At 51.2% G+C, this 15,556-nt stretch overlaps 1 protein-coding gene across 3 annotated transcripts in view; it reads right to left on the reverse strand.

The window, feature by feature from the left end:
* The window catches only part of GMPR (guanosine monophosphate reductase), a 51,688-nt gene that overhangs the window by 7,591 nt on the left and 28,541 nt on the right, over positions 1-15,556 (reverse strand). Inside the window, exons 7-10 of one of the 3 annotated variants that reach the window (XR_009263553.1) lie at positions 6,628-6,670; positions 4,264-4,423; positions 1,317-3,832; positions 699-837 (exon numbers count right to left, since the gene is read on the reverse strand). Coding sequence is in view for 2 of the 3 variants with exons in the window: in XM_058736067.1 (XP_058592050.1) it covers positions 657-837; positions 4,264-4,423; positions 6,628-6,670 (384 nt within the window). In the remaining variant the exon portion in view is untranslated. Of the gene's footprint in view, positions 1-305; positions 838-1,316; positions 3,833-4,263; positions 4,424-6,627; positions 6,671-15,556 lie in introns of those variants that run through there. The other 2 variants (XM_058736067.1, XM_058736068.1) reach the window with 2 other exon arrangements.

A 15,556-nucleotide genomic window follows, 5' to 3' on the forward strand; every position in this document is an offset into this window, starting at 1 on the left:
GGCACGTGTAACGCAGGTGGTGAAAACGTGCCACCATGCCTCATGAGTAGCTGCACGAAGCCAAGTCTCCAAGTTCCGGTCGGGTGCTTTTGGTTCTTTTCCAGCAACCGAAAGCAGAGGAGGGTTGGAGGGTTACCCTGACAGGCCTGGCCGCCCTCCCCTCCCATCCCCTCCCCTCCCCTCCCCTCCCCTCCCTTCACCTCCCCTCTGTGACTGCTAAGAGCCAAGCATGGGAAGTAGGTAGAAAACCCCCAGCTCCCTTGACAACCTGCTTCCTGCAAAGGCAAACTCCAGCACTCCAAGTCTTAAGATAATTGCATTATATTAAAGTGAAACCATTTTTCTTTAAAAAAGGAAGGAAGGAAGGAAGGAAGGAAGGAAGGAAGGAAGGAAGGAAGGAAAAGGGGAGTTGATTTGAACAATGAGGTTATGAGTTCCAGGCAGCTGGGCTCTGACCACAGACCCGGGCAGCGCCCTGCTTCCGAGCCCCCGGAAGGCACTAGGGGAGCCCCAAAGCCTCCGGATGGCAGGTGGGGGAGCAGGAGGCAGGAGTCCAACATTCAGGAGCAGCCAGAATCTCTGATGTCACAGGAGGAGGTGGGAGAGCAGGTGTGCGTGGAAGCTCCCATGAGCCAGAAGTCACCGCATCCTCAAGGTTAGCTGAACACCGTGTTGTGCTGTTGCGTCACCCGGATGAACGTCGCCCTCCTGCTGAGCTCCTTGAGTTTGGCGGCCCCCACGTAAGTGCACGTGGACCTCAGTCCCCCAAGAATATCCCGAATAGTGTTTTCTACATCCCCTTTGTAAGGCACTTCCACGGTCTTGCCCTCGGAAGCTCTGGAAGAAAAAGGAAGCTTTTCTTTCTAATCGGTTGTTTCCTCCCCCCGTAAGAACCCAGCTGTAATTACTCCCAGCTTTAGCACTTGACACAGCCCCCAAGGCACTCAGGTGGCTCCGTGCCACACCCTCTGACCCCAGTCCCACATTTGCTACAAATGCCGACCGGCCACACCAGCATCTCAGATGAATGCGTGCCTCCCATGCGAAACGCACAGCCTCACTGCTGGCCACCGGGAGCGTCTGGAAAAGGAAAGTCCTCATCAGCAGCCTTGGAAGAAGTGACCTTCTCGGCAGTAGCCTCCACTCTGCTCCGTGCTACTCCTCCTTAATCCCTACACCGGCGTCCAGTTGACCCCGAGCCCCACATGCCCAAGGGGAAGAACAGACGTGGCGGATTACCTCTTGAACAGCCTCCCCGCCAACTGCCTACAATTAAGAGGTGAAGGAGATATCAATGCAGACAGTCTCCCACGTACCACGGTTTGACTCCGCCATGGTGCGAAAGCAATGCGCATTCAGCAGAAACCATACGTCAAATTCCGGACTTGGATCCTTTCCGGAGCTGGTGATGTGCGTACAATCCTCACCTGTGATGCAGGCCACTGATGGCCGCAGCTACGTCAGCCCCGGGATCGTGAGGGGTGAACGGTCCCAATACAGTGACCAACCACCCTGCACCCGTACGACCTGTATATACTGTTTTGCAGTAGGGTATCTGACAAATGACACCAGACATTCAACACTTCATTATTAAAAAGGCCTCGTGTTAGAAGATTCTACCCAACTGAACGCTAACGTGAGTGTTCTGAGCACACGTAAGGTGGGCTAGGCTGAGCTACGACGTCCGAGGGGCTAGGTGTATTAAATGGGTTTCAGTTTACGATATTTTTACCTTAAGATGGGTTTATCAGGACATAGCCCCGTAAGTCAAGGAAGATCCACAAAATGGACAACTCAAGCCCTGTTAGGCTGCATGGACATACAGTCCACACTTGCTTCTGGAGGGCCATTACAAGAAGGAAATCTCCAATCTATGCAAAACTCTAGCCTTCATCTAAGGCTCGGGCAATCTGGAAATTCTGACAATTAACCAAACGGTGGACTCTTCTTTCCTGGTCTCTTCAACTAGAAAAGATAGCATCTCTCAATCAGAAATTCATTACCTAGGATTTCAAAACAGCATTAACTCTTGTTGCGCTGAAATCCACACATCCAAGGCTACCCTTAAGTGCAATGAAATCTACCCGCTTAAACCACTGACTAGACCAAGCTGGCCTCAGGGCTGGTTCAGAGCACCAAGCTCACGGAGCCCGTCACTGGCCACTCCCAAGACGATTCACATCACCACGCTCTGTGACCAGGGACCAACATCTCTGCCCCTGTGCCCACAGTGACTGCCATTTTGCTTTTTACAAGAGATTTCCATGGCCTGCCCGGGGCTTGCTGGAAACCATCCAGACTCTCATCGTTGCTTCTCTGCTACCTGGTGATGGCACCTCGTGCAAGTCACTTATTGCTGAAGCCCAAGTCTTCTCATCCGTAAAACGAAGGTACTTTGATCTGTCTCCCAGGGGCAGCGTGAGGACTAAATGGTTAATGGCTGGGAAGGAAGCAGCAAGGCATAAACAAGCTCTACCTTACTTAAATACAACGTCAAAGGGGGACCATTCTTGTGAGAAGACTGTAAACTGCCAGGGAAAAAAAGAGAAAGAAAGAGGGAGGGAGGCAGAGAGACAGAGAGAGATGGCAAAAAACAGATGCAGCCCGCAGGGCCCAGGCTGCCTCCAGATTGAGGTTCTAATTCCTTCAGCACTTCCCTTTCTTGTCTAATCGGCTTCCAGAACAGTCTTGATATGCTTGAGTCTTCTATTTTCGTTTTGCCTAAACCCTGCTGAAATTACAGATGGGTTTTTCTTTCGGCTCCTTGGCTTCCGTGTGTGCTATAACCTGGTCTGCCCTTCCCTGTCTACTTTCCGTGGAACCCAAAACGGATGCAACAGCTAGAGGGCAATAAATGTACTCCAGGCGAAGCATCTAGCTGTTGCCGAACCACAATGGCTCCGCTTAACGTACCAGCACCCAGCAGACACCGCACAGGACCTTGGGTAGGGAGGGTGGTTGCTGGTAAAGCGTGAAGCTTCTGGGCCAGAGGTCCGGGGTGCCACCGAGGCAGTAATCCTCACCCTGCCCGCCCTCACGAGCCATGCCACCTCTCCCATCGGGCACCACGTGGGAGGGACAGCGTCCTCCTGTTCTAACCCAAGTTTCCCGGATGATGGTAGAAGCGTGGTCCCCTGTTCCTGTTCCCCACCCTGCCTTCCCTAGGCTGCAACATCATCGTGACGGAGTTTCCTCTTCCAAAGGAGAAAAAGACTGGAGAGAATGGGAACGGACATCAGTCCGCCAGGATCCCACGGAAGCGCGGAACTCTGGCGGAGTCCCCCACACCTCCCACCTGCCCGCCCATGAATCTCAGCGGGGTTCTGGGATCTGCCCTCTGGCTCAATCGCACTCTCCCACAACACCTCTGCATCCCAGAGCCTCGAGAGAAGCTTTCAAGTATGGGCTGAACGTAAGAAATGGAGGGTGTCCAGCAGCGAGGGCTTGAGTTTCCATGGACGCAAGACCTTCTGTCCTGTCCGCTTAGTGGGACTTGTCATCAGGCTAATGCCAACGAGAAGTAATAGCAGCTTCTATGGAACAGGGCCAGGCAATGATTATGTGCTGTCCTAAGGCTCTTAAAACACACATGCAGACACGTAAAATGGAGGCGACACAGAAAATAGCCAGGTTATCTCTTGGGATCGTGAATTTGTAAAACAAAAAGGCAGGAGTCAGCCTGCCTTCTGCGGTGAGCGACACAATTAAATGGCTAAAAATGCTGCCCCTGTGTCAACCATCAGAGCGTGGAGGCTGCGGACGGTCCCACTGCAGGGGAAACACGGCACCCTTCCGGAAAGGCCTGACCTCCATGCAACGGCGTGCACCACACCTGTTTCACAAGCAACGGGAAACCCATTCTTCAGCCCAGTGCTTGCAGCCTGAACTCATTCCAGGCAAGAGACTGGCAGTTACAGGGCTGGCCGAGCAAAGGCCCAATCGGAAGGACAGGGCAAACACATTCCTGCCCATCCCCTGGAAATCTGGAGTGTCACCTCCCAGTCTGGTCGCCCCCTTGTCACATTTCCCACCCCCCGTGCCAAGAGACTTCTGCTCTGCACGTCCTTTGGAGGGCCCCCAACACAGCAAATGCTGGCTGGATAAAAACTGGGACTGTTTAGAAAGAAGCAGGGTACGTTCTCTAGCTCCCTCCCACGGCCCATCGGTATCAACAGAACTGATATTCGAGACCTGCTTCCGTCCTGTTTCTGTAAATGTGAGGCCTCAGCCACAGAGGGCAGGGCGCTGGCGCTTCCCCTTTACCTGTATTCGGCGACCCCTCCTGCGTGTTTCTTCATCGCGGTTTCGGAGCTCATCCCGTAGAAGAGCTTGAGTTTCTGCCCGTTCTTCTCAATCACCTCTCCGGCACACTCAGTGTGGCCCGAAAACATCCCTCCCAGCATGACAAAATCGGCTCCGGCCCCTAAACTCCCAACAGTGAGGACAAGAAGAAGGGAGAAGAGCTCAGAGAAAACCGCTCAGAGAAAATCGGCTCTAGAAGGATCTACGTGCCGCTCCAACTCACCCTTCCTTTGCTCCTAGTGATAATCAAGTGGAGAGTTCAACCTCTCCCTTTTTGGAGAAAGTTAAGAAGTGAAGATGGGCACTGGACACCCAGAGAGAGAAATGCTGCCCACTACTGATGATCGGGGGCTAATGCACTAGAAAATCCTTGATGGTAACTGATGGTCAACTTGACCACCTTCCAAGCAGAGGTCTAAGTCTGGTCATCAGAGCAGCCTTGAGAATGGGGCAGCATTTTCTCCAGCGTGTTGCCTAATCTCCTCCACAGTCACTCCTCTGGTGTTCCCAACAGACATCTGGTCTACCTTGGGCCATCGGCACTCTCACACTCTGCCTGTGTCAATCACGAAAGACCTCAGAACAGACTGAAACTCCTACCCTGGAGACGGGGTATTAAGAAGAGAGACCTGGGGCGCCTGGGTGGCTCTGTCAGTTAAATGTCCGACTTCGGCTCAGGTCATGATCTCGCGGTCTGTGGGTTCGAGCCCCGCGTCGGGCTCTGTGCTGACAGCTCAGAGCCTGGAACCTGCTTCGGGTTCTGTGTCTCCCCGTCTCTCGGCCCCTCCCCTGCTCATGCTCTGTCTCTCCCTGTCTCTCAATAATAAATAAATGTTTAAAAAAAAAATTAAAAGAAAAAAAAAGAGAAACCTAAATACTACACACGTATGGCACTGAAGCTGCCTCTCCAGTGTTTATCACAGGGCACGGCACACGGTCGACCTAGAGTAACTAGCTGTCAAGAAAGGAAAAGGCGTATGTGGAAGAACTAGAAATCTCACCGTTCCCCATCCCGTTCCCGGATGGCTGTGCAGTCTCTCCACTGACTATGAACTTCTGAGGCCTATGGAGGGTTTACATCCAGAACACGACGACATCAGGGTTCAGATGGATTCAGTAATTAGGATAAAGGGCAAGGAGGAGCAGCAAGCATAGGAACCCCTGAAAAGTGGTCCTGACCTCTTCCATCGGGTCATGGACGCATTTACGGGAGGACTGTGGGATCTGCATTAGGCAGGCCGCGGCCTTCTGTTCAGCGTCTCAGAGAACCAGGCCCTGCAGGGCTGGCCCCCTGGCCTGGCATCAGACAAGCCGCACACAACGGGCCCCTTCTACCTGGTGGCAAGGCTTACAGGTCCTTCACTCCAAGGTCCCTAACCTTGGCCCCTCCTGCCGTGACCTTAAAGGGGCAGAGGAAAACTAGCATCCGGCCAGGCCTCCCACTGACCACCAGAGGGGATCCCCCAAACCAGGAACTGTTATCTACCGGGCATCTTCTTAACGACCAGTCACTTACCGACCAGGAGTGCCAGCTCCTACTCTGTGTGGGGAGCCCAAGCCGGAGCACCCAGGCAGCAAGTACATTGAGTGCAAAAATCAGTAACAAAAACGTCTTTGGCTAACGGGGGTGAGCCCAGTAGTGTAGGGGGGCTCCTGACTCTCCCTGCTCTGCAGCGGCCTGTGGGACCCCGACCTCGTCACTCACTTCTCAGGGCCTCGGCCTCAACTATCAAGTAGGCATCCTGGATTACACAGAGATGCCCCCTAGGTTCCCTTCCACAACCAACACGCTTGATGAACCAGCTCTCACTGACGGACGCAGTTGGCCACGGGTAAGTGGCGAACGGAGGGCACGGCACGTGGAGGCACTGCCTGCCTACCGCTTTCCCAAGGAAAAGCCAGGTGGCCCCGGCTGCCCCCTGCTGGGAAACAGGCGCCTCGGCCTGTGGGGACAAAGTGCTGGGGCGGGGGCGGGGGGGGGGGGGGGGGGCTCTGGTCCCTCCCAAAAGATTCCCCCTACTTCAGTCCTGGAGACCCTCCCTGAGGTCACTCTGGGCCCGATACTGGCTTCTTCCCAGGCACCCTGAGCCTTCTACACCTGGCTTGTAAGGATGTCACCGCGTCTATACCCCAGGATGCCAGCTGGGTCTGCTCAGCCACCAACCAGAACCAAGCCCACATGGGGACTGTGGCCAATCAGGGCCGAAATCCAGGGATAGGAAATCAGCACAGGCTCAGAATTTCCCCAACACGCCCCGCCTCTTCATTCAGATTCCCATCAGAGGCTCTGGGGGAGCTCCCTGCCCTCCCTCCCTGTCCCCTTACCAAAGGCTTTGGCGACATCTCCTGGACAAGTGCAGCCTCCGTCCTTTGAAGAGGAAAAAGCAAGGAGAGGGCGTCAGCGGGGTGCTCAGCCAGGATGTCCCCTCCCCCGGGGTGACTCGGTCAGGTCATCTGAAGGTGATATCCGGGCGCACCCCCAGCCAAGGGCAAGCCCCCAGCCAGAAACAGCGACCCTCAGAGCCCGAACCCAGCACTCCCGGGTTACCGTGTTCTGACTCAGTTTGCTCCCGTTTGCACCTTCCGTCCCCCCACCCCAAAACCCTACCGTGTTCCCCCTCGGGGTCTGCCTTGCCCTGGAAGCCCGGGGCAGGAGCCACTCTGAGACCTCGCCCCCCGCCAGCCCCTCACACAACACACCGGGCCTGGGCCTTCCGAATTCATTGCTCATCCAAGCAGTCACCTTTCCCTCCTGCCTGGCGGGAGGTGAGGTTTATTTAGGACAAGAGCGGGATTATTTGAAGAGCCAGGGAAAGGACACTGAGTTAGCTCCTGCGTGATTCCAGCCGCTCCACGCACCTCCCGCTCATCTTCATGAAATGTGCCCAGTTAACTTACAATCAAACATGCACCCTGGATCCCCCTCGCCACCCACAGAGGGCACACGCCTGGGGCTAATGCCTGCGGGATGGTCACCTAGGGCCGCCCGGCAGGTCCAGCCACGGGGGTTATGTTTACACACCAGCAACGCGGTGCGAGGCTTCCAGGACGCAGAGCCCAAGGCGCGTCCCTACAGACACAGGCTGCTGCCTGCTCTTCGATGCAGGAGTCCAAGGAGGACGGCGAGGGTGGCCGGGAGTTGCAGCCAGACCCCACAGACAGAGAGGCAAAGAAGCAAAGGCCCGGGGGCAGCAGGGGCAGGCCCGTGCCGAGGGCTGGCATGACAGCCAAGCCCTGAGAGGGACCCGCCCGCAAAGGCGTCACGCCAGCCTTGGGAAGGACACAGAAAACACAGGCTGCCCGGGCCACCTTAGGTCACAACTGGCGGGAAGGTGTGTGCGCCCCCGGAGTTGGGGGGCATCTAATGAACGGAGATGAACCACTTCATGAACAGCGCCTCCAACAGACAGCATGGTGTCTCTGTGACTCAATTCCCACCCCCTTTTTTTTAATGTTGTATTATTTTTATTATTTTTTTTTGAGACACACACACACACACACACACACAGTGTGAGCAGAGGAGGGGCAGAGAGAGAGGGAGACACAGAATCTGAAGCAGGCTCCAGGCTCTGAGCTGTCAGCACAGAGCCCGACGCGGGGCTCGAACCCACGAACCGCAAGATCATGACCTGAGCAGAAGTCGGACGCTTAACTGAGCCACCCAGGCGCCCCCTGAATTCCCCCCTCTTTTAAGTCCACTTTTTAGGCCTGTCTCTCTAGGAACTAGAACTCCATTTCTGCTTCATTACTTCTTTGCAGTTCGAAGCAAAAGGTAGGTGTGGAAAGCTTGTCTTGTTTCTTTAAGAATCTTTACCGAGTACAAATGCTTCCTCAGTCAAGTCCGTTACAGGCACACCTCGGAAACATTGCTGCTTTGAGTTCCAGACCACTGCAGTAAAGCGAACATGCCAACAAAGCAAGTCCGGTGAATTTTCTGGTTTCTCAGCGCGTCGAACAGCTACGCGTACGCTGCTCTGTAGTCTACCAACGGTGCAACAGCCTTACATTCTCAAAAAAAGGTGCACACCTTCATTAAAATGTACTTTATTGCTAAAAAATGCTAACCATCCCCTGAGCTTTCTCGGCAAGCCGGGACCGCTGATCACAGATCAGGCACAAATATAATAATGAAAAAGTTTGACATCCGGGGAGAATGAATCAAAACGCGGCACAGAGACGCGAAGCAGGCAGATGCCATTGGAAAAATGGTGCCAACATACTCGCCCAATGGCGGTTGCCATAAACCTTCAATTTGTAAAAACAAAACAAAACAAAAAAAACAAATAAACAAACGTTGTATCTAAGAAGAGCACCGAAGCTTAGTGCAATAAACAAGGTATGCCTGTATTCACGAGCAGCTTCTCTGATCCCAGAGGGCCACAGGGTGCTGAGGAACGGTCATTTCGGAAGTAGTGTCTCTGTGGAAGTTACGTGGCCAAGCCGTCCGTGCGAAGACAGTGACAGGACTTGGGATTGTACCTCGTGTCGGTGCTTTCAAACTTCAGCACGTTTACTTTCTCTATCAAAGGTACAAGCCCCCGTATGCCCTTCGCTCGTCCTGCCGATTTTTAAGTGCTTTATCTCGTTATCAAAACCAGTTTCACATGACAGGGTTTCAAACTTATGACCTCAGAAGAGTAAACAAATTCATGTTCCCATGAAGCTGGATGTTATCTGACTTACAGCACAACACACACACACACACACACACACACTCACACACACACACACTCCCCAAGTCTTGTACTCACTTGCTTGTGAGTCGCCATGGACTGCCAGGGTGTCTCGAGTGGGGCCCCCACACTTCTGCATTTTTGTGGTTAGTGATGAGGCCCTGGGCTACTGGGACCCTCAAAAAGGAGCTCTTCTCTTCCCAGGATGGGCCAAGACAAGATGCCCACAGTTGAGAGGGCGCCTGGGGGGCTCAGTCGGTGAAGCGTCCAACTTTGGCTCAGGTCGTGATCTCACGGTCCATGAGTTCCAGCCCCGCATCGGGCTCTGTGCTGATGGCTCAGAGCCTGGGGCCTGCTTCGGATTCTGTGTCTCCCTCTCTCTCTGCCCCTACCCCGCTTGTGCATTTCCTCTTTCTCTCTCCCTCTCTAAAATAAATAAACATTAAAAAAAATTCTTTAGAAAAAAAGAGGGCTCCATGACGTGTCACGGAGAGGAAATCACACTTACGGCATCTTCTGTTCGGCCCGTTTGTAAAGAGACAACGCAGCCCAAACAAGCCAGACTGTGCATTTAACCCAGTGCAATCCAATGTCACATAATGCTTTAGGGCAAAGGAAGCTGCTCCCTGCTATCATTTCCAGGTAACTTGCAAAAGTTGTTCAAAGCACCCTTTCATGTACCTGGGAGGTAGGGCAGCCGGGGCAAATCTCCACAATCTAAAACACGCATTCGCTTTCACTTATAAACATTCACAGCTGCTGGGAGGTTATCAGAAACAAGGTGCCAATGTTCGAAGAGCCTCTTGTTTTTGTTGTTCCAGAGTGTTCACATTACATTTTAGTAGAAAAAGCATCACATGACATGAGTGGTAGGAACTTGATCTGTGAAGCGTCAGCCTACCTTTTCTTCTTAAAAATACCTGCTCTTCCCTGGGGGCGCCTGGGTGGCTCGGTCGGGTGAAGGTCCGACTTCGGCTCAGGTCATGATCTCGCGGTTTGTGAGTTCGAGCCCCGCGTCGGGCTCTGTGCTGACAGCTCGGAGCCTGGAGCTTGCTTTGGATTGTGTCTCCCTCTCTCTCTGCCCCTACCCCACTTGCGCTTTCTGTCTCTCAAAAACAAATTAACATTAAAACAATTAAAATAAAAAAAAACCCTGCTCTTCTCTCAAGTGGAGGCTGGTGAAGCAAGGAAGATACAGAGGGAATGCAAATCAAGCACCTACCATGGGCCAGGGGGGTGCTACAAACTTCATTTTTCTATTCAAACACCACAAGAACGTAAAGTTGATATTTTGTGGGTGGAGGGAAGCATGAGGGGGGCTCAGGAAGGTTGGGTGACTTGCCCCAGGTCACACGGCTATAACAACGGAACAAGGTTAGAGCCCCGGGTGAGTACACTCTAAAAACGTCTAGAATCACCCTTATCAGAACAGGAGCAGTGGTGGTTATCTTTAGAGGACAGCACTTCTAATAATCTTCATGTTTATCTGTATTTTCTCACTTTTTCTAGGCTAAACCTGTTTGGGGGGGAGGGAGAATTTTTCAGGCGTCAAAAAAATTCAATTACCTGAAATTTCTTTGTTTAGGTCTTTGTCTTTTTTAATTTTTAAATGTTTATTTATTTATTTTGAAAGAGAGAGAGCGAGCAGGGAGAGGAGGGCAGAGAGAGAGAGAGAGGGAGACAGAATCCCAAGCAGGCTCCGCTCCATCAGTGCAGAGTCTGATGCGGGGCTCAAACTCACAAACCAGATCACGACCTGACCCAAAATCAAGAGTCGGATGCTTAACCGACTGAGCCACCCAGGTGCCCCACTCTGTTTAGGTCTTTCTAAAGAATGGTCTAACTGCTCCTAAAGTGCTATATTAAATCATTTAAATTATCGGAGATTTGCTGACCCATCTTTTCATCTCCGCAGAGGGTCCGTGGGCGAATGTGAGCACTAGTGACCGAGTACAGAGAAGGAAAGGGTTGGGGACTACTCCGAACCATCTGGATCCTTACCAGCCCTTCCTGATGCAGGGCCTCCTGAGTCTTGATAAGCATGCTCTCTCGGTCTTCATAAAATGTGCTCATTAAAACGCTGGAGCTTTTGGGGAGCCCCTGGCTGGCTCAGCTGGTTAAGCGTCCAACTCTTGATTTTGGTTCAGGTCATGATCTCGCGGTTTGTGCGTTCGAGCCCCACACCGGGCTCTCTGCTCAGCACAGAGCCTGCTTTAGATCCTCTGTCTCCCTCTCTCTCTGCTTTGCCACCCCGCTCACACTCATTCTCTCTCTCAAAAATAAACATTAAAAAAAAAAAGAAAAGAAAAAGAAAATGCTGGAGCTTGAGTTAGAAGAAACAACCGTGATCCCAGTCAACGTAATCCCAGGACTTCTTTCTAGGTCCTGTGAAGCACCAGTCCAGGTTTGCTGGGTTATCGGGGGGAAAGCAAACTCAGTGGTTGTTCGAAGCTCCCCTTCTAACCTTAGTGCACCGGGGACTGTCCTCTCCCCACTGGAAGGCATGCGTGGGGGCTGTGTGGGGAAGGACTAGCTGGAAGAACAGAGGAAGGTGATGTCTCCCCGCGCACTGGGATGGAAAACCGACGGGGTCCCGTCCCCACCCTGCATCTTCTGTGACTTCAGCCAGTCTTTCTTTTCCACTCTCCTTGAGCCTCCTTCATTTTCCAAGCTGAGTGGGGCAGGGGGCGGGGGATAGTCAAGGGAAGATTGGATGGAGTACTGGAGATAACAGACCTCTGTGTGAGTGCTGGCTCTGCCATTGCCGGCAGTGATGCTGAACAAGTCACTTAAGATCCCGAGGCTTTAGTTCCTCCCCTGGTTCTGATGGCTCACTTTATGAATCAGCTAGACTGGGCCACGGAGTGCCTAGAAAAGTCTGGGTGTTTCTGGAAGAGTTGTTTTGTGTGTGTGTGTTTATTTTCGAAAGAGAGAGCATCCAAGAGTGTGTGGGGTGGGGGTGGGCGAGAGAGGGGGACAGAGGATTGGAAGTAGGCTCTGTGCTGACAGCAGACAGCCCAATGTGGGGCTCGAACTCACGAACTGTGAAATCATGACCTGAGCCAAAGACAGACACTTAACTGATGGAACCACCCAGGGGCCCCAGGAGGGTTGTTTTTTTTTTTTTTTTTTAATGAGATTAACATTTCAATTGGTAGATGGAGTAAAGGAAATGGGTGGGCCCCATCTCATCAGTTGAAGATTTGAATGGAACAAAAGGGCTGACCCTCCTCAAGTGGATTTTTCCTGAGTGACTGCCTCTGAACTGGGACAGGGGCTTTTTCCTACCTTTTAACTCCCAACTGAAATGAAACCGTCAGCTCTTCCTGGTTCTCAGGCCTTCAGACTCCCACTCAGACTATCACTAGACCATCAGCTTTCCAGATGCCTGGCTTAGCAACTCACCCTGTAGATCTTGGGGCTTCTCACTCCCCCATAATCACATGAACCAGTTCCTTATAATGAATACTCCCTCCCCCTCCTCTCTTGCCACACACACACACACACACACACGCACACCCTATTGGTTCTGGTTCTCTAGAGAACTCTAATACACCTGTCAAGTGACAATAACAGCTAGTTCTCCAGGCTGTTCCAAAGATTAGAAATTGTAAGTGATTTGTGCCAGGAAGGTAATAGATGCTCAGTAAATAATAGCCATTCTTTCCTCTAGGTCTGTTTCCACCATTAAAATCCTCTTTTGTGTGATGTCCCTAGCTGACGGTGGCAAGACAAAACCCAGTCACACTTTAATCTTCACCTGCGCAGGGGGTGTCCTGAATTTATGTTCTCTGCCTCTTAGAACCCCATGTGGGCCATAATAAATAGAAACCTAATTCAAGTCCAGCCTCTTGAGTGTAAGCGCCTGCTAAGAGCCCCATGCTGTGGCTTCCTTTTCTGAATTTCAACGGCATGGATGTGCAAATTCAGCAACTAAAGTGTAAAATGAGACAGCTGGAAGGAAACCGGACAGAGTAGCAAATCCAAAATGTCTGATGGGTTTCCAGGGGGTTTAGGGATGGCTGGCAAGCAAGAGAAGCCTACTTGTGAAACCCTATCAAAGGGACAATGGAAGAAATGGCTGCTGAACCCCAAGACACTCAGCTAGCCAGGAGGAATGAGCTCAGGTCAAGGATACCGATCCCACGTGAGTCTGTGAACTTCACCTGGTTTTCTGGCCACAAACGGAACTTCTGACCCCATCTGAGAAATTTCCCACCGTTACTGAGAGCCTCGAAGCACTGGGACCACAAGCCTGGGCTGTCACTATCACTAACTGACAAAAGTCAGAGAAGCTGTTCCCTGGGGACCGGCCGATAAAACCTGACCCAAGGCAGGGTAGCTGAGCCTCCACGACAGAAACCAGTGGTTCTCCAAGTTGAGAGCACATCACAGTTTCCTGGAGGGCTTCTTAAAACGGACACCTGGGCCTCCCTTCAGAGCTGCCGATGCTGTACGTCTGAGCCAGGTCCGAGAATTTCTAACAGGTTCTCAGTTGATACTGATGCTGCTTGTCTGGGCACTACACTGAGAAAATCGCTAAGGTGAACTGTCAATGAGGTGGTGCTGTATAAAGAGATCCCAAGTTGATTTTCAGTGGCTGGTGTGCAAACAGAGCAAAAATGAGCCATCAACTAAGCAGGTGTGAAGTTTCCAGAAGGACACAAGTATGGGGAACTCAGAACACGTTCATAGCAGAACCATTCATTGGACATTCACTGACCTTGGAAATGGTGGCCATTCAAGAAATATATATGATACGGGGTCCATAAAAGTTTATTTATTTCTGAGAGAGAGAGAGAGAGAGAGAGAGACAGAGTGCGAGTGGGGGAGGGCAGAGAGAGAGGGAGACACAGAACCCGAAGCAGGCTCCGGGCTCTGAGCTGTCAGCACAGAGCCTGATGTGGGGCTCGAACTCATGACCCGTGAGATCATGACCTGAGCTGAAGCTGGATGCTCGACTAACTGGACCACCCAGGTGCCCCCGGGGTCCGTATTTTGATGAAGACTCTTAATGGTGAAAATTATCATGTAATAGAGATTCATGAGTAAATTACACATGGTGCTTTTGTGGCCAGCTTCTGAAGAGTCGAATTTGCTAAGATGGGGTCCAGGGATATCTTTTTAAGAAAGCTTCTGTGGTGACTCTCATGTAGCCAGCCCAAAACAAGGCCAAAGTGGGGACCTAAGGACCACTGTCCTACGTCATACTGGAGACTGACGCAGTTTGAGGATCTCAGGGAGCTGGATCACTGCATTCAGCAAAGGGCTTTACGTCACAGTGAACGGGTGTTCATCTGGGCCCCGGGACAAGCGCTCAGGGAAGGGGTAATGAATGGAGGTCCTTACAACTGTCAGCAACCAATAAACCTTCTGTCATTTATTCCAGCTTCTAACACATAGTAGATGTTCCATAAAAACTTGCTGATTGGATGGACGGATGGATGAAAAACTTGCACGAAGAATTAGGAGGAGGACAGGAAGTCTGCACTGGATTGCAAGGTAAGGACAGGACCCCAGCTCCGGGGAAGCAACAGCGACAGCAACCCAATTGCCACGGTGAGGCTCGACACGAGGGAGTATGCACGTAGGGGTTTTTAAAGAGTATTGTTATGTCCCCAAAGCAAGTCCAGAAATCAAACATCAACATGCCGAAGTGCTGAGCTGGAACCAACACGACATCATTCTGCAGGGATATGTAATTTGTTTGATGCATTTGTGTGTTGTTTTTAAATCACCTGTCAATTATTTAACGTGGGAGCCCAGCTTTGCAACCAAACCGTGAAAAGAGTCAACAGTGTTACAGGACCACTAAAATCATGCCACTAATTCAGAATTTGCAAAGAAAATTATACATATGTAATTTTTATAAACTTAAATGCAAAATAAACATGTTACATATATAAAACATGCACATAAGTGGAATATGTACCTAACTGTATATAATGTAATGAATGTATACTAAGGGAACATGTATTTTTATATTTACATTATATATTCTTGATTATATATTTAATTATATAGTAATTATATATTACATATATTTTTATGTAAGTACGTAATATATTTTATACGTTTATATTTATTTTATACACACGTACAAATTTATACGTGTGTGTATATACACGTATTTATAAAAACATCCACATAAGTGGAAGCTGTGGTTGTCTTTCAGACTAAATCCCACATGTCCTGTTCCGAGCATCTTTTTTTTAAAATTTTTTTTAATGTTTATTTATTTTTGAGGGACAGAGTGGGGAAGGGGCAGAGGGAAAGGGAGACAGAATCTGGAGCAGCCTCCAGGCTCTGAGCAAGTGTCAGCACAGAGCGAGACTCGGGGCTCGAACTCACAAACTGCGAGATCATGACCTGAGCCCATGTCGGACGCTTAACCGACTGAGCCACCCAGGCGCCCCTCGAGCATCTTATCTGGAAGGGAAGAGCAGGGGACCGTCTCTGTGACTGTCTGCATGGCAGTCACCACAGCTGCAAAGGTAGTGTAGAACCACGGCTGAGGTGAGGACAGATTTTAACTCGGCATTCATTCACTCACTCCATCCTTGATGTTTAGAGGCTGAGCA

Source organism: Neofelis nebulosa, chromosome 6 (assembly GCF_028018385.1).
Source record: "Neofelis nebulosa isolate mNeoNeb1 chromosome 6, mNeoNeb1.pri, whole genome shotgun sequence".
NCBI lineage: Eukaryota > Metazoa > Chordata > Mammalia > Carnivora > Felidae > Neofelis > Neofelis nebulosa.